The 19,831-nt window shown below is 34.8% G+C and overlaps 1 protein-coding gene across 1 annotated transcript in view; it reads left to right on the top strand.

Annotated features, from left to right (window-relative positions):
* Window positions 1–9,672: 9,672 nt before the first annotated feature.
* LOC128986945 (protein jagged-1b) overlaps window positions 9,673–19,831 on the top strand; it is a 119,658-nt gene continuing 109,499 nt past the window's right edge. The window contains exon 1 of the mRNA XM_054407568.1: window positions 9,673–9,823. Within this exon, the coding sequence (XP_054263543.1) occupies window positions 9,761–9,823 (63 nt within the window). The 5' untranslated portion in view covers window positions 9,673–9,760. The remainder of the gene's footprint in view (window positions 9,824–19,831) is intronic.

The following is a 19,831-nucleotide window of genomic DNA, read 5'->3' on the forward strand; positions in this document are numbered from 1 at the left end:
AACTGGATTACGAGTACAGATATTTAAGTTTGGATGTTATAAATACATTGTATTATCATAGTATAGAAGTATATTATCAATCTCAAAGCGGTTGAAGAGAATTTTTAGCTAATTTACCTTACACTGTTTACAGAATTGCCAATCGTCTAGGAAAAGCCGTCAAAGAGATCAAGAACTTAATGCCTGTAATTTAAACTCAGCACCAAGACATTTCTGTCACTGTAGTCAATACAGAATCTAAACTAAGCTCAAAGTCCAACACAAATTCTTCTTCAACAAACTGATGTTCGTCGTGAGTCTAGCATTACTCGCTAACTTACATTTGACCATAAATAACGCGCGTTTTATCTCTCCTCTGTCATGTCCAGGACATCTTCATCCTGGTGATTACCAAATAATAGAACCTGCCGCGCGGCTAATAGGGATTCAATAATCGGCATTACATTGGTGGCCTACAGCCTCCGCCACACAATGCTCGGGCCGCCTAGGAATGTGTACAGGCTCGCGGCTTACAATCTAGTCTAGCGCTTGAATAGCATTGGATGTAACTTCTTGTAACTGTTAGTAAATATGACTACTGTTGTACACACCATACATTACAATTGTAATTGTCCACCAAATATGACGGATCTCTTTGGAATCTAGTTGTATTAATTTACTGTTTGACAAAGTTAAAAATCATAAGTAGGCCTACATACAAAGGTGTATAAATACCAGTTCAGGTTGTATTTCGCTCAGTGCTCTAGCATAAGATGATTAAGTAGGGGAGCTATTAGGGTAATGTGAACTGTCACTTAGCATTAGGTAGATAAATATAATTTTATTGGAAAATGTTTGCCTCTTAACATTTAGTATGATGTATGACATATGACGCATTAAATGCTTTGTCTTTTATAACACTGTGGTACGACGATACACCTTCTTGGTAAAGAGTATAAAGAGTATGGCAAGAGTATAAATACTAAGAAAATGTAAACTTTTCGCCCCATCTTTTAAATTATCAGGATACGATTATTTGTTTGATTAAATTTTTATCTGTAAACCCTTACTACATGTCAGCACGATCCATAAACGTTATTGACCTTTTGACTGACATTTACTGACTACTTTTCTACAGGTATTAGACTGTCCTCTCGTCAATCTTTGGTTTTCCTCTGCCAGGAGCCGGCCTCGGGATGAACTTGAGATACGTAATAATCCGAAACGCATTGTCGGAGAACAAAAAGCAGCCAGACATTTCTATTTCGGCCGGCACAACAATGGGATGGGATTGGAAACCGTAACGGCAATCACAGCAACTGTCCGCTGTGATCGTGACTGCCAGACGCTGCCATGTCTTTGTGTCCGACTGTCCAACTGCTGCAAAAGCCCACGTTGACGGACTGCCAAAGTAAGCTGCTGCAGAGGCCCACGTTGACGGACTGCCAAAGTAAGCTGCTGCAGAGGCCCACGTTGACGGACTGCCGAACTAAGCTGCTGCAGAGACCCACATTGACGGGCTGCCGAACTAAGCTGCTGCAGAGGCCCAGGTTGACGGACTGAAGCTCCTGCAGAAGCTCATGTCGACGGACTGTTAAACTAAGCTGCTGCGGACGACAATGTTGACGGACTGTTGAACTAAGCTTCTGCAGAGGCACACGTTGAAGGACTGCCGAAGTAAGCTCCTGCAGAAGCCCATGTTGACGGACTGTCAAACTAAGCTGCTGCAGACGCCCACGCATTGACGGACTGCCGAACTAAGTTGCTGCAGAGGCCCACGTTGACGGACTGAAGCTCCTGCAGAGGCACATGTTGACGGACTGCTGAACTATGCTGCTGCAGGGAAAGGCCGACGTTTACGGACTGCCGAACTGTGCTGCTGCAGAGACCAACGATGACCAACGCTGCTGCAGATTGCAGAGTTCTAGGTCACCATCTCTCCATTTGTGTGTAAAGCCTTGACATGAGGGTGCAGACATAGCCCCAATCTAGCTGATATAGCATACCCTAGCCAAATCTTTATATACAGATGTCCAGTTTCAACATGCCTAAAATTTCATGGAATGATATTCATTTTTTTGCTCCAGACTCCCAGGAATAACTATTGTTTTTCAATAAAACTCATCTTACTAAACTGTGCTACTAAGGGCCGTTAATTTTAGTCAGAGCCTGAGACCAAGAATCTATTCTCGCGAAGGAGAATAGTCGAAAAAGTGTATGAGATCCTGGAATATGAAAACTATATGTAGAACCAATTTCGGAGGGAAATTGGTAAAACGGAAATGTACATTACCTCCCAGTTTGTGTTGGTAAACCTTAGCTCTTGGCTCTTTGCTAGGAATCATATGGACCGTTAAAACACTTTATGAGAGATGCAATTAAAAACTAATTGCATTTTTTTTCAAAGACAAAGTGCCAATTTGGGGAATATCGATTACATTCTGCTCCACAGTTAAAAATCTAATAGATCACCCGTTACCTTGGATGCTCATTGTTCAGCGACTGGGTTAGGGCATAAATCGTATAATATGTACGTTGTAATTTATCCTTTACTTAAACCATAGATAATGGAGTAGACATGTCTACTCCCTTTATCTATGCTTATACTATAACCAGGTATGGCTGCCGTTGTATGTTCAGACGATGTCTTGCCTGAACCAATGCCATTATTTAGGGAGACTATTCTCCGATATGTTTCTCGATTATTGTGTTTTCTGTGGAGGATCTCATTGTCCTTGGCTCACGAACACACGATTGCAACACAAGAGTCACGTGCCCCCATAGAGTCCGCTCTGTCATATTTGCCAGCATAAACTGTAGGTCCCTTAGTTGTCATTAGCTGTATGGGCTATTAATTAACAGCTGTGTCTAAGGAACATGTCGGCCTTAGTCACTAACAAGACTCATTCCACATTCATCCTTCACTCATATTTGGGTTAAAATACGCTTATAGTGGCGTCCCCATCTTAAATAATTGATAATTGATTGATAATTCACACAGAACAAAATTATAATGACAATGATAGTGACTAATAGCTTGAAGCAGGTAGATTACATCGATCTCTATAGTAATAATAGTGATCGATGGTGGATTGCCAGTTCTGTGATCATTAATTATTACCTGAATATTTAAAATACAACAAAGACTAAGACAGCGAGTAAGTTGTAAGGTTACATCTTTTAGGAAGGTTTAAAAGGAGGGAATAGTTATTTGTGTAACTAGTGGTGAAAGTGGCACTTTGCTGCACACGAGAGCAATGTTTACGAGCGGAATGATCTCGAGTGCAGCAAAGGCCTTTTTCACTCGTGTTACACATTATATTTTTCCTACAGTCACTATAAATCATATAAACAATTAGTCTTTCAAACACTATACAACACGTTTTTAGATTCAGCTGGCAACACAAATGGTGCCCTTAGAGAAAATAGTACCCGCGGTCCGTATCAATCCGCTATTTTTCCTCGGCAAGAAATGTGCTCCGCGTTTTGAGAATATAGTTCCGTATGTTTTTGTAATTTAAAGTGGTTTCCGCGCCCAAAAAAATGCTTCAAATGTATTTTTTTGTTTATTAAGATCGTAGGAATGTTTAAAAAACGTTTAAAAGAAAAGTCCAGGCAGTTCAGAAATACCGAAACTATAAACACGAAATGACAGGTTAAATCGTAGTTATAATAGTCAATCAGCTGCTCATAGTATTATTATCTTTAAGTGTTGCCAACCTATTTCCGAGCGTACACGGATTACGTGCATAATAGAACCACGCTGTTTTGTGTTGTTTCGTTGGAATCCTGATGTGCGGCAAAGTATAAACCGTACGGCAAAGTATAAACCGTACGGCAAAGTATAAACCGTACGGCAAAGTATAAATATGCTGCAATTAGCAGCTTTCTGTACTATAAACAGTACAAGGAAGCCAATTTTGTCGGGTGACTGTTGGAAAAATCATGTGTTATGCGGTTTAACTTTTCTGTGTATACAAAATAAAACTGTAATATTACAAAAATTAAAAGCGGGAAATCAGAACAGGCCTGCGATAGTCAAGAAATATACGGAAACTCAAACATTACTATCTATCGTTGCCAATTCATATGATATGTGAAATGTGATTTACAGAAGCTTTCTTTTTTTCAACTGCTCACCATGCTCCCAAGTTCATTGCAAATTCTTCGGAAGCCTCAAAGACCTCTTCTCTATCAAGCTGCTTAGCATTCTTCCACGTCCGTTTCAAAGTCTTCTTAACTTGAAATCCACAAAGCCCTTTCTCTCTCTGTCCAGCTGCTCAGCATGTTCTCAAGTTAATTGAAAGTCGTCTCAAGTATGGAAAGTACACTGTATTATAATAGCGTGAGAGCTCAAAAAAGCTATAAATACATCTTTCTAATCAACTGTTCAGCATTCTCTCAAGTTCCTAGGAAGACTTCTCAAGCGTGGAAGCTACAGAGCCCTCACTCTGTCCAGTAGACCCACATTATCTCAAACTCGTAGCAAATTTTTATGAAGCTTTAAAGCTACAAAGATAGTTCAAAGCTTATCTTCTCCGTATGTGCTCCATAATAATTCACCTTAGCATGGAATTTTCAAAAGAAGTTACAACGGGTTCCCCAGCAAGCTCTTTAAAGACCATTGAAGCTTGAAAGATACAAAGAGAGTTCAAAGCTTATCTTCCGCGTATGTGCTCCATTGTTCACCTAAACATGAAATTTTAAAAAGAAGTTACATCGGTTTCCCCAGCAAGCTCTTTAAAGACCATTGAAGCGTGAAAGATACAAAGATATCACAACGCGTATCTACTCAGCATGCTCGCACGCCTGCTCAACGACATATTGCCGCTAATTTTAGCGTCACTTGAGCCGATCACGTCCGCCAATGCCCGATTTGGAATCTCTTGGACAAATGGTGGATGTCGTGCGTCGCCAAACACGTAGAGCGGCTGCGTACTCGCGAGTACCTGCGCTACTGCTACTGATGACTGCGATTGCGAGGCGGACATTATTGTAATGTGTAACGGCAATGCGTCGGATTATATCCATACTCCTCTCATAGAAATGGAGTACTTCTCAACTAGACTGGTTTTGGATACTTGCTCTTCTCATTGGAGGGTTATGTTGAAGTGATTTATTCATGCGTGTCTGCTGGTTAGCATAATGAAGGTGTTATCTATATATTTACGGTATCTATATACAAAATAGGCAAGCACGAATTTTGTCGTCATAGAACTCCTCCGTGGATTATTTACAGATTTTGTTAGTATATGGCTCATTAGAAGGGTTTCATTAAGTAGATGTCATAAAAGGTCAGAACTGTTAAAAACTCCTTTGGGCTCTGCCCCAGCAGTGGCTTTTAAAGTTTCCGTGTTATCCTTATGAAGAAAGAAAGGTGAACGTAAGATGATCTGCGTGGGTAAATAATTTTTGTTACTGACTAATATCAGTTGTTTACTCAACCAGGATCATCTATTGAAAGCCCAATAATCAGGAACATTTGGGTCTAGTTTTGAACCATCAGAAAGTCATTTACTTAATTCTTTTATGATTGAACCGGTGACCATGTGATTGTTAGGCTACACTCATTCTTCACTCAAACCTAGGAGGCGTCTCCAACTCAATTTCTAATACATTAGGAATATTAACTTAATATTGGCTTGATATTAGTTTGGGTGCTGATCTTCTTACGTTTAGGTACTTTTTCTCAGGGACGACTTCAGGTTCTGATACCAACAAATAGTGAAAAAACGTATTTTTATGTAATCGTGATGGATAATGTTCGTAACACTAATATATATAAGTAGCCACGATATCATTATGATTATGGTAGACTAATTGATCCAGGGTTTTGTAAAAAATAAAAGAAAGTTACCACTGATTTGTAAATCCGCTTAAGGAAACCATGGGGTTAAGAAGTTGCAATTTTTTGGACAGTTCGTATGATGCTTCTGACAAACTATACTTTTCCATACGTTAACATTTTTACGCAATTTTTCTATCAGATAAACATCCTTTTCTAATTGGGAAATATTCAATATACAGTACTGGGTGAAACCCGTCGGAATCGACGGTTGCTTCAAAGGTTTACGACAATTCTTCTAACTGCGACAAAAAGAGTGAAATTGTTAAAAAAATGTGAGCATTTAGGATGGTTAAATCAGTAATAAATAGTTGTAGAAACAATATTGGCTATTACGTTAGTTACAAAATATGGTTGATCATTCAATGAATAACATATTTCTTATACCGTCCGTCATAGGAGTTATTGTTCCTATGTCAACTGGTTTATCTTCTTTTTGATGAATATAACATAAAGAATGCTTTTGGAAGAATCCTTAAATACTGAAGTATTAAAATCGTATTGGTAGATATTTTGTGGTTCACACTTCTGGGATTTCATCAGAGTTATGCAGATTAAATCTGTGTGCTTAATTGTATATCTGTTTGTTGAGAAAACACGTTCTTACTTCAAAGGGAGTCCCACCCTAAAGCTGTGTAAGTTTTATTTTTCCTTCGTTAGCAATAATATTTTTTTTAGCATAGCTTTGATTCCATGACATACGGATGTCAGTTGTCTCAGCCTTATCAATTACATAAAGTGTTCGATATAATATATGTTCGGAATGTTAGGTGTAGTGGAATATACTTTTAGTAAAGCTGGCTTTTATTCTTGAAATGAGGGACCTCGTTCATATGGTCATGCGGCTTCATTGGCAACAAATAATGCAAATGACAAAGCAATGCTGCATTTCCAAAAAGGAAATACTGTAAATTGTTACTTAAATAGTGACGTTTACATGCTGCATTGTTATTAATCAACGTATCTAGGAAAGGATGAGGATATCTAGTTCAAAAGGAACACGACCTTTCTGTCATGACAGTCTCTGCTTAAATGGTAATTACTCTTAGAGTAATTTGTTTTACAGTCGAAGTGTAGTGTTATTTTCACAAATCTCACGTTGCTGTAACCCATTATTAATTTAACAAAATATGGACACGGCTCATATGGGCCGATCCCATCAACAAGCTCTATGTAGTGCCCTTAGCTCTTGTATTATTTTTTATTGTATTACACAATCGACATCTTTTCCAATAATTGAAAACATTTGTATGAAAATAATCTCATGAACATATGATGATCTGTCTTGAATAATATGACAAAATGTCGGCAAAAGTGGTCAAAAAGGTAGTCACCAACCCAACCCGTAGGCCTACAATAGATATAAGATAATTCGATAAGAAATCATTTTAAGAGTTATTGTAATATTAAGATTTTCCAATGATTTCGTAATTGAACGTAATATTGCAAAACATGACATGATGCAGAACAAAATAAATTTTAGAACCAGAAAATTAAATTTCAAATACTTCTTTTTGACAAACTCAATAACTCCCTATAATGTGTTGTTTAAAATAAAATTTGAATATTAACAGCTGTTTCATTAAAAAATAATGAAAAATTATCCATATGATGATAATGTAAACAAATCTGGGAAGGGATTTTTAAAGGCTTCTGGGGCAGAGCCCTATGGGAATTTACTTCGTTTTTCTTTTGATGGCTCATTTACAGACCTAGACCTTTCTTTGGACACCTCTACCAGGGTTCTACGCCCAGCCGTTCTCTCAAATTAGTGGAGTCAAAGTCACAATTGTAACATTAATTACAATTAATTTTGAACAGTGGTTTTTAAAGCGATGAGAGTTGTATAATTTTGTTCAGATTTTAAAGGACTATAACTAACTAATTTTCCATCAAAATAAAAATTGTTCGGGCTGATACCATGGATATCAGCCTACCGGATATCAGGTACCTACCTACCAAATGTCATCAAAATCGGACTATAGGTGTGGTCTGATAGCTCTGTACGTGTACACATCTATACATAGAGACAGATAAATGGACTGACATCACTGTGATAACCACTTTTAAATGTTCCATAACCTTTTTCCACTTTTCCAGTGATAACAACAAGTAAATGTTCAGGGGAAAATTTTGACGAAAACAATACTTTTTCCATAATATATTAGATGGTATAGGAGGAGAAAGTAAAAATGTAGTGTGAATTTTATATTCAAGTTTGGTGACTAAAACGACAATTATAATTACAATTTTCTATAAAGAAATTGTAGTCTGGATGATATTATACTTTATTCGTGTATTTTTCAGCAAACGAATGCTTAAATTAAATGCATATTAACCCATTAGAAAAATCTGAAGCTATTAAAGTTAAGATTTCAGACGACATCAAATTTATATTACGAACTATATTCAATATGAGAAACAAAATGAAAATGTCTATTAAAGCATTAATTCGTCCTTAAACTTTTGATGTTAATTTTTGTATTTGTTTGTATAGAATACTTAATTTAATGTTTTATACTACTAGAGATGACTATTTTCGAAGGACAAATTTAAGTGAGTGTTGTTGGTCGTCTTAAATTGTACAAACTATTTACCATAAAACAGTGTTGATTTTTAATGGCCTACTCCTGACCTTTTTGACATTGTATTACAAACACCAGCCAAGTAAATGTTTATATATTAAAAGTCAATTATATCATTTGTATTTTTAAGTATTGTTGTATACACGAAGACCATTGTATATGTACAAGTAATTAACAAATAGCCCTCCAAGCATTATTAGTCAGACAGCCTCACATTAATAATTAATTGTGAAAAGATATTTTCTGTTTTAAATACTTCAGAAGCTAATAATATTCATCGATATTTCCCAATTTGTCTCTAGAACTTTTTAACGAGCTTAAAAAACAAATAATTTAGTATATCAAAGTGTTTTGTACGGTTATTTGTAACGGAGAAAATTCAAAAAATTGTAAATTTAAAATTCCCATGTTATTCTTATGGAGAATATTGTAAAATGTTGTAATTGCTTGTTTATGGATATATTCTGAAAAAAACTTAGCAAATTTATTTGTTGTATACTAAGCTAATAATATTTTACTAAAAACCATACTTTAACATTTTCCTTGTAGCAGCAAACCTAGGTACTCGTTAAACCTAATGCTATTTAAATAGATTTAATTGAAAATCAATTCCGTCAAATGGAAATTCGAATGCTGCGGCGGGGGTATTTATGATTATTATGCAATAACTCATATAGCCCCCACCTTTATATTTTATATTTTAACCCTGACACATCTAGATTTTTTCAACATACATATTGACTTGCATAATATATCTTTTAAATTCCACAAATCGCAATAATTTTAAATATAGTTTTTTGTTATATAATATATGACACGACTACAGAAAAATTAAGTTTATTGCATTTATTTTTAATAAACTAACTTTCGGTAGTGGTTCGAGTTAAAAGAATGAAGCCCAAACAATTAATTACGGTTATGTTCAGCAGCCATGGTGTAAAAATTTAAGAAACCCTTTTTAGTCGTTTAATGCCCTTCATTAGGATTTTATTACCAGTAAGCCTAATTAAAACGCTCGAAAACAAAACGAAACCAGTTGACGCTCCCATGGTTTATCGGTGGTCATTTACTTCTCAAAGGCAGTTTGTGTAGAAGCGCTCTTTTTATCCGCGTATTGCTCGTTATTACACAAAGGTGAGGTGCACACAGTTTTCTGGGGAAAGACAACAATTAGTCGGTACAGCGCTGTGATTGGTCGACTGTACGCATGCGCAGTAGGCTCCCCCCACCACCGCGCCGGCTCAAGAGCTCAGTCCGGCAGTTGCTCTCGTTGGAGATGTGTTGTGTGTGTCGGTAGTGTTCTGGTTGTACGGTATCTGTAGTGTGGTGTTGTGTCCATGCGTGGATTAACATGCTCTGCCGACGGAAGCATCATGCGTCCATGCTCCTGCTGCCGCTTCTCTACTTCCTACAGGTAGGCAGGTCACTACCACGTAGACCGGCTCTTTGAATCTAACATGGACCATGCCATAATAATAACCACTGATACAAATAACTTCCATTTATCACAATTGTATTTATATACAACAAGCCGCATGTAAATAAAGTAAAAGTAAATAAAATCACTAAGCTATAATACTTGAACAATGAGACTACTTAGAGTGCATAGAAAGCATTTCGTTAGCGGTTAATCAATGAATTAACTATCCTAATGTATAAGTTAATCATTAGCTTATTTAATTATTTTGCAATACCATTTTTACCATTTAAACCCCTTCCGATCAACATAAGCGTTGTCAGTCGTGGCCACATAGTTCACACAGTTTATTAACTGCCTACAGTAAAGTAGGCCCTATCGGTTCCCCGATGGGGAAAATGACGACGTGTAAACTGTATCGTACTCATTGTGATCAATGTATCTAAATCTCAATGGATCTGAATTGGGATGAAATAAACGCCTTTTGGATTGATAACAGATATACTCGGACCCTGAGTGTGACTGCTTACTCACACGAATACGGTTATTACGGTTATTCCAGACCCTACAAACAATTATCAAACTAATAAACCTAAGTGCAATATAACTTAAACCTGCCTTCCACCGCTAAAAAATAAAATAAAATACTAATTCTTGTATAAGGCGATCATAAAAATACAACGTCATCTATGATTAAAAACATCCATCAACATTCAACAGATCAAACCAAAACTGACTAAAATCGGCTTGAAGCTGTTATATTCATCGACTTGAATATGTATAGATTTGTCTACAAGCCCCCAATGTTACCCACAGGAGTGTTTTTTTGAACCAGGGTCTTTAAAGAAGTTCAGTAAATGTACCGCATCTTTCCAAGAGCGTCAATTGTACTACTTGGTAACCAATAGGTTGGTATTTCGCTACAGATCTTTGCTTTACATGCATATGACACGGAGGATGTGTCGAAGTAAACATTAACCCCGTGAAACACTCCTCGTGCTGTATCACATCACAGAGAATATCAGAGTGTTGTCAAAGACAACAGATATAAAGCACTGCACTGAAGGTGGGTTTTTGCCACGCCTGATGTTGTCTTTCAAGTACCAGTTTTTCGCTCGCTTCCATTACCAGTCCCGATCACGTACTTGTAATCATACAGAGTTTTATCACTGGAATGTATTACGTTTTCCATTAATTATCAATGATTGACCTGTATTAATTAACGAATATCAGATAAGCTGAGTGGCCCAGCGTCCCACGGCTTACAGCTCGTTATTTGAGCTTTATTAAAATGAAAACCGTGTCGTTTCTGCCAGTGGCTGCTTTACATTAATTAGCTGTGAATATTTTCAGTCCTTTAAAGCTTGTTTTACACCTTTTATAATAATCATGTAATGTATAACTTACATAGGAATAATTTAACTCTAAAATACAGTATACCAAAGTGCTCTTATAACAGTTATCAGTTAGCATTGATTTGTCAATTCGATCGTTTGATTTCGATTTTCAATCCCCTAATCTAAGTTGCAGGGTTACAGTGCACTCTATTATAAGTATGATGACAAATACACGTTAAATTGCAGTCGTCAAAATATTTTGCAATGCATTAGTTAATAACATTTTCATTCGGATTTTTTTTTAACAAAAGTAAATACAGTATTTTTTGTAGGCTAAATATTATAATTGGGAACTAAAGATAACTTTCAGTATTAAAAATCAAACTGCACTAGATTGATAATAATTTGTAAGGGCGTTTTAAATATTACGCTTCATAAAAATACCAATGAAACGTAGGCCTATAAAGGAGGATCATTTTTTATACTATTGTTTATATATGGTTAAACATTATCTAAACAAATAAAAACTCTTCACCAACTTTTAACTTGAAATTTATAATCAAAGATTCCTTATAGCAAGGCTCGTTTTGTTGTTACAGTATTAATACGTTGTGTTGAGCTAGAAAACCCCCACATACTTGGCGTAAGATTATTTTTTTTGCAAGTATTTGTGTCATCTTATTGGCAATTTTATTATTTATCTTTGTACTCCTAGTATTACATTTTTGTTTGTTATGGGAAAATATATAAAAGTCAATTAAAATGTGAAAGTATTAATTCTATAAGTAAAGTAAAGAAATAAACGTGGTAAATATATTTTTAGTAGTGTTCATTTTTATAACATTTCTCTATGTAAAACATCAGTGTGATACTGTACTAAAAGTTCACTTTATGACCTTTTAATGAATTTTAAGGGTGTGCTCATAACTGTAGCCCACATGTTTACAAATAATTGTTTGACCGTTTAACTTCACAAATAAATTGTGTTTTGCACCAGCCTAGTTAAATTGTTGTATTTGTTGTACTGTAACTACAAATTTATTGGTATTATTTCATTGTTATTTTCAATGTGAAAGGTGATCCCATATTAATAATCACATCTGTAAACTCAACTAAAATGTAAAATAAACATATTTAAAGAATATCATCCCAACATCAATTATATTCTGGAGAACCTGTGCGCTTCGGAACGCTTCTGCTAACTTAAAAGAGGTTGTTTAAATTGTTAAAGATACATTAGTTTGTGACTCCGATAGATAGCCGTGTACGCGCATGTAGAACACAATACTGTTACATACCGAGATACTGTAGTGGGCAGTTGAGAATAATTGACAGATGTATATAATTAGTGTCCAGTAGAGTACACGATCATATCGTCGTCACGGACGTCCACAGCCGCATTGATACTACAACCATACAACTACACTCCGCGCCACTGCCCACCAGACAACAATCATACATACATGCACTCTGAACACTATGCACTATGTAACAAAATTTCGTCGAAAACATTTACTTTGAATAATCTAAGAATTCTTACATCATTGTAGAATCTGAAGATTATTTTTTGTGCTTTATGTTGGTGATGTTTGAGTGCGCATACATCGATTAAGCGCGTTTTTATTTTAGGGAAGATTAAAAACATTGTGCATTACTGTTTGAACAATATTTTGGATAAGAAGCAAAATTATTCCATTATACTATTTTATTTTAAATTTTGTATATTTTTGATTAGTTGAGCTTAATTAATTATTTAGTTATAATAACACAGGTCAAGCAATTATTTATAACTAGATAGTTTTTATTAAATATTTTTAGGAAATTAGAAAAAAAACTAAATCGGACGGCACTAACTTTAAAATTCCCTTACGCTACTCCAGAAGAATGATAAAATTAGACGTTGTCGCTGGAACTACTTTTGTTGTATTTTAATCTGATTCTAATATACTTGCAGCAGTGTAAACATTGAGCTTCGTAAATTTAGGCGTACCTCATAATACAAATAACCTGTTTAAAAATATATATCATAGACTAATAGGTATATTTTTTATATATTTTTTAAGTTAATATTATTGAATTTTGCACAGTTTCATGCAATTTGGTTAATTTTGTTACTCAGTTTGATTCTACCCAAGGTTTAATATAGTTTTCATACTAAGACGTTATTTTGTAAATTTATTTTCTACAAAACTAAGGGTAAAATGTTTATCTGTCACTGAGCATTACACACTAAGGCACAGGAACGTCTTTGAAAATTTCAAATTAAATTAATATCAACTCCGATACATATAGTGCAAACGTTTTATCATCCTTTTACATTATTTTCCTATAAATATTACTTACCGAGGAAATATTATGTATATAAAATACTAAATCAATACACTGTAATAGTTTTATGCAATGCGGATAAACATAAAACCTCAATTTTTTTACTGGAAATTTTTGTGGTGTCTATAAATTAAATTAACCGTGAATAACAAAGTGTGTATTAACCTTAAAACAAAGTGTAACATTTTGTAAATTGTTTTCTTGTATGTGAACTAGCGGTTCACATAAATTCTGGCGTCGGTTGTTTTTACGACGTGATACAATGGACAGAATAATTAGGCCTTATATGTTTAGACTTGTGTTTAAATGTTTAAACCCTATTGCATAATCAGGGCAGCAAGTAATAAATGCCAGTTTCACATGAGTTAACATGTCCAGCGGTATTGAGAAATCGATAGTTTTATATGAACATAATTTAATTTGAACTTATAATATTTATTAATTATATACTATTCTTCTATAAGTAGTAAGCAATAAAAAATACTAGCGTTGACTGTAAGTCCTTATTTACAGGCAACGATACTAATTTGCAATGCTACGGTACTGACTCACACATTACACATTTAATTAACCTGCGTACGTAACACGGCTATGGATATTGATAAACTAAATTCAATTGAATTACAGCCCAATTACAGTCGATCGCATATAAATTCCGTTTCGCTGAGAACTGCACATTTACAACACATTTGGTATTTGCAGATAAATCGGTCAGAAATAAATTTCTCTGAAGGTATTTCCAGCGCGTTCACCAATTTTTAGTGATTATCCCATCAATAAAGACACGCGGGTTGACTACCAACCACAATCAAACCAACCGTCTAGTGTTTTTATTTATCGACAAAAGCTCAAACTGAAATTTATTCGGGCCTAATTACAGGGTCGCTCACTCGGAGGACCGTGTTCGCCTGACTCTCCCTCTATCTCTCTCTCTCTCTCTCTCTCTCTCCCTCTATCCGACACGTTCCCTATAAAGTGTTAACTGCATCGATATACCATGGATAAAACATACTCGCTTAGTAGATTTCTGATTCTTATGGATCAGCTTTTACTGTTGGTTCTGTCCGGTGCACCGTAGGAAATCCTGTTTTGTTTACAATTTATTTCTTGTTATTTCGGTCATTTAAAACCTCGTTTGACCAAATATAAAGATCTAATCATAAACAATAACTCGTCCCCTAGGTATAACCAAACAGTAAAATACAAATTATGAAACTAACCCTAAAATAAAATAATAAAATTTCTTTGACACTAGCGACCGGTGTCACCGAAAAGAACTAGACACGAAAAACGGGCTTCAAAATTTACAATTGGATGAGAAGTCTACGTGCGTTGGTTAGTCTATTTATTTATTTATATACGGCAAACACCACTTTACATTGTACATTGCAATTTTTTACAAATGGCCAAAGGTAAAAAAGATGAGGTAATAATACATGCGTGTGACCATTACAGCTAATATCGGGGTAGAAATGCGGTTAAGCACAGAAAACATACTACTATGTGCATTCTGTGGTTTAAGCAATAAAACATAACATTTGATAAAGGATGCTAACACATGTTCACCTTTTATATGATCCTAAACAAATATTTATAATCTTTTACTGCAAATCGGAAACTTTGGTAAGCCTACTAATTTTATAAATTAAGAGTTCACAATTTCATAAACCTTAAATATTGCAAAACCTTCGATCTAATTGATGATTGCTTGTGTATTTCAAAAGTACAGTATAAGAATTATTAAAACGCCTTTCCATAAAACTCAAAACTCAGTTATTTAAATTCTAATGCCCTGAATTAGGTCATTAAAAATCAAAAGGTCGCCGGTTCGATCCTGAGAAAAGTCAGTAACTTTTTGATGGTTCAAAACTGGACCCAGCTGTTCCTGATCAAATAAATGATCCTGGCTAATGAAACAGCTGATCTTAGTCAGTAACAAAGCTACACAGATCATCTCACACCATTCTACACTCATCCTTCACTCATATTTGGGTTAAAATACGCACCTAAGTGGCGTCCCCATCTTAATGATTGATAATTGATAATTGATAATTGATAATTTTTTATTTGTGTAGTTTTTTTAGGAGAGTTGTTTTTTTGTTTTTTTTTCAGACTGTATTTACATTTTCAACACATTAAAAAAAATGTAAAACTGTTTTAAATATAAATTAATGTACATCATTTAACATTCTGTGGAAGTATTATACGTCGATGGTTACACTATGTACATTAGTCAAGTCTAATTCTATAAGTACAGAGTTTGAACGTTTTGCTTCTGCTACACATCCTTGTATGCAGTGTGGTTACTGTACTTTGCTTATTCAAATTAATTAATTAACAAAATGTAAAATGCAATATGGACATATTTTTACTTTAATTTGAACATATTATATTTATTTGTCTTTTCTAAATTCTAAGTTAAATGATAATATTTCATGTTGTTTGATATGTATTACAATTGATTTTTACGTAATACTGTCACTATATTTTATAACATTTATGCATGTGTTTTTTTGTGATTTAAAATAAAATATATGCATGAAAAGTAGTCAATCGTACTTTTATTAGATGTTTCCAAGTGTTAATATATTTAAAAGGACAATCTTACAATTTAAATTTTATAATTAATTGAACTTTTTCTTTATTTATATATTTTTTGAAGAGATTATGCTAAATTATGTTTTAGATTAAGGTACAATATTTGATCTATTGAATGCCAATTCAATAAAATAATATGATATAGTTTGAAGTTACAAAGATTTCAATACCTGTTGTAAAGAAATCCATTAAATTACAGTAGAAACTATCTTATTACTCTGAACTAGATTTCCCCTAGTTATTAAAGATTTTTAGTGTTATTTGGAAATCCGGAAGCTAGTACTGTACTCACAATGAAATAATTTAGATTCAGTATTAAAGTGTTTTATTGATTTGTAAATAATTTTTTAAGCACCCATGACAACAGACAAGGGTAATTCTTCTCAGTAATTTGTTAATGTGTTTTAACTTTTGCATACAGCCTCACAAGAGGCCGTTCATCACATAGGGATCACCGTGGTACAGTATCGGCCTCAGTTCAGTCTGGTTTATATGCTGATGATAAAGTCTTAATTTTGGAGATTAAATTGTCATTGTGTAAAAGTTTATGATGTTCTTGAATTATCTTCTAAATATAGAGCTAATAAGAATCACGAACTTTTGAGAAACCCTTAAGCCGCATACCTACCAATCGCATACTTGAATGAAAGGTCTTGATGTGAAACTTCCCCTCTTAATATAAGTTTTCCATAAACCCTCTCCTAAGGGCACGAACCTCATTAAAAGGCTGTGTTTGATCACATTTAATATTTGATATAAATAGATCAAATTATAAATATATATTTCTGAGAATGCCACACAGTTTAATCCAAATATAGAAGATATTTTCATTAAAAGAAGCATTGTGTACAATTAAATTTTACCTGTATAATTTGCATGGTAAATGTGACTGTGTTTTTTACAGTATATTTAGAGACCCACATTATCCCATTTGTGGCACGGGCAGAACAACTAGTCCCTATAATGAAAATAACCAATATCATACATACAGCTATTATTACACTCTCCTTTCTTGAAGTTCAGTAAGCCCTCTCGTAACTCCACACTACAGTTCGATAATCCACACTACATCTCAGTTTGACTTCAACCTAAATTAATGGTCACCGCTTCAAAGATTGAGTATTAAGTAAACATATATTTATTTATTAAACTTAAAATATAAACAAAATGATTTCATATTACAAACAACAATTAACGGATGATATGCTTAAACCTAAATAAATAACAAATAATAAATAGACAAGTTTTCGTGTCGGGGTAAAATTACACCACTGTTGTACTCAAGTAAAAATAACAACTATATTAAAGCTGCATAATTATTTTAAAATAAGGACTACAAAAAATAACCATTAAATAAAATACCGTTCTGTAATAGCATTGACTATTGGATACTGAAGTAGACATCCCATCTATATGGACCAGCTGTAGCAATTTTTTTACAAAAAAAGAACGTAGTTGTGTGAGCCAGCCACAGAATTCGCTAGTGTCTAAAATTCTATTTTATAATTGTCTAAGGTAATAGATAAAAAAATAGTAATTGTGAATTACATGAAATTACGCAATAAATGCAGTTCAGATAACAAAGTAAACCCCACAAACAAACACAATATTAATTCTGAATATAGCTTCTGCTCTAAATTGTGCATTAACAAATAACTAAACTTCATAATAAGACTATTACAGTATGAGAAAAGGTAACAATGACGTCATTACAACCGCGACGTCATAACAATGAAATACCCCCGCCGCAGCTAACCTGCCGTCTAAGCGAATTTACATTTGGCTGAATTGATTTTCAATCAATCTATTTAAATAACATTAGGTTTAACGAGTTTCTAGGTTTGCTGCTACAAGGAATCTAATAAAGTGTGTGTTTTAAGTAAAATAATTATTGCTTAGTATAAAATGAATATATAAAATGAATATATTTGCCAAGTTTTATCAAAAGATATCCATAAACAAGCAAACTACAACATTTTACAATATTCTCCATAGGAATAACATGGGAATTTTAAATTTACAATTTTTTTAGTTTTCTCCGTAACCAATAACCGTACAAAAACACTTAAATATACTGAATTGTTTGTTTTTTTAAAGCTCTTTAAGAAGGTTTAGAGAAAAATTGGGAAATTTTGTGTTTTGAGGGTCAAAAGTGAGAAAAACCAATTTTTACCCCATAAAACCCTGTTACCATGGTCCGATCATGCTGGATCGCGAACCCATTCAAGTTTATACCGCCTTACACCTTTAAACCAAATTTCATCAAAATCGGATAAAAATTACTCAAGTTATCGTGTTCACGGAAAATTTGAACGAATGGTGTTTTTGGCCTCTGGGGACATCAAAATGAAAAAGTAAATCGGTCCCGGGCCTAAGTCTTACCATGAGGCCTACGGTAATAGCTACTTCCCTATAGGGGGAAAATGGGGTGGCCTCTTATTTGATTCATTCGAACCTGTTTTAGAAAAGCGCTTACACAAACATCATCATCAATATGGTTCAATAGTTTGGAATACAGTAGTTAAGCTTTACAACCGTATTTGTGAGGGATGAGCTCGTCCCAATGTCGTGCGTTCTCATAGAGTCATGTTCATATACAGATTACCTATGCAAAGGCTGTCCCTAACCTTTAAGACCACTTTCACACCGATTATCACAATAAAGCAATAAACCGAGAAGAATGGGTCTATATTTCGATAACAGTCCGTAATTCCTTCGTGGAAGTGGCTTTATAGGGAACGGCGTGGGGTTATGGATTCCGTATTGAATACTGTGGTCGGATTGATATTCTGTCTGGGCCAGCACAACAACCAATTCGTGAATGTCTGGGCTGCAGTGTGCTCGGCCTAGCAAACAGTCTTCCCAGGCTCGGCCCTAGGCTCTACCACCAACAATCTTCAGTCTTCACTGCTTTTGTGTCTGTCTCCATCCTCGTTCACACGACAGTTTTGACTAGCCTTAAACTTCTTGGTTGCAATCTTCAAACACAAGGATTTACTGGTACGTGGGCTTATAACCTGAAACATCCAGCATGCTACAAGTGACTCACGTAACTTCTGGAGCACCAGCACTTTGCTATCCAAATGAATTGCAGTAGCTAGGGACTCCAAAACTCGCCATAAAGTTCTTCTGAAGTTTGTCCAGGAATTTACTTACAGTAGTATCTCTCGTGATGTAAACATTGTAAATACAGTATTACCTTGCCGCGAGCTGTCCCATAAGATGTTACGATCTTACTATACATATTGGCAGAAATGTATACTTAGCTTTCGGAAGAAAATAAAAAGGAAAGCCCTAGTGGTACACTCTCTTCTTAAAAAGGCCTAGCCCGAAGTAATGTGTACTAAACAGTTCCAGGCTTGAGTTCTAGGATACGAGGGGGGTGTTTGGCCGGGAGTCGGGCACTGCTGAGAGGACATTGACATCTCTGTGTGCGTAAACACATTTTTACCTCATCCCCCCCCCCAAAAAAAAAAAAAAAAAAAAAAAAAACTATATTCGCATGATAGTATTTACGTTTTTTCTATATTAAAAGATTTTTCTCAAGACAATGTACTAAATAAAAACTTTAAAATGCTGGCAATGAAATTTTATCTTTGCTTTGATTCCAGCCTTGATTTAATTATAGTTGGTTCAGAATCACTACCTTTGTGTTACTCACTGGGGAAGTAAGTTAGCTGAGCGTTTTGGTAAAACGTAGATTTTTATTTAGCTAGGGTGTCATCAGCAACCTCACATGTCA

Source organism: Macrosteles quadrilineatus, unplaced genomic scaffold (assembly GCF_028750875.1).
Source record: "Macrosteles quadrilineatus isolate MER2022 unplaced genomic scaffold, UCM_ALF_1.0 Scaffold_1__1_contigs__length_201487025, whole genome shotgun sequence".
NCBI lineage: Eukaryota > Metazoa > Arthropoda > Insecta > Hemiptera > Cicadellidae > Macrosteles > Macrosteles quadrilineatus.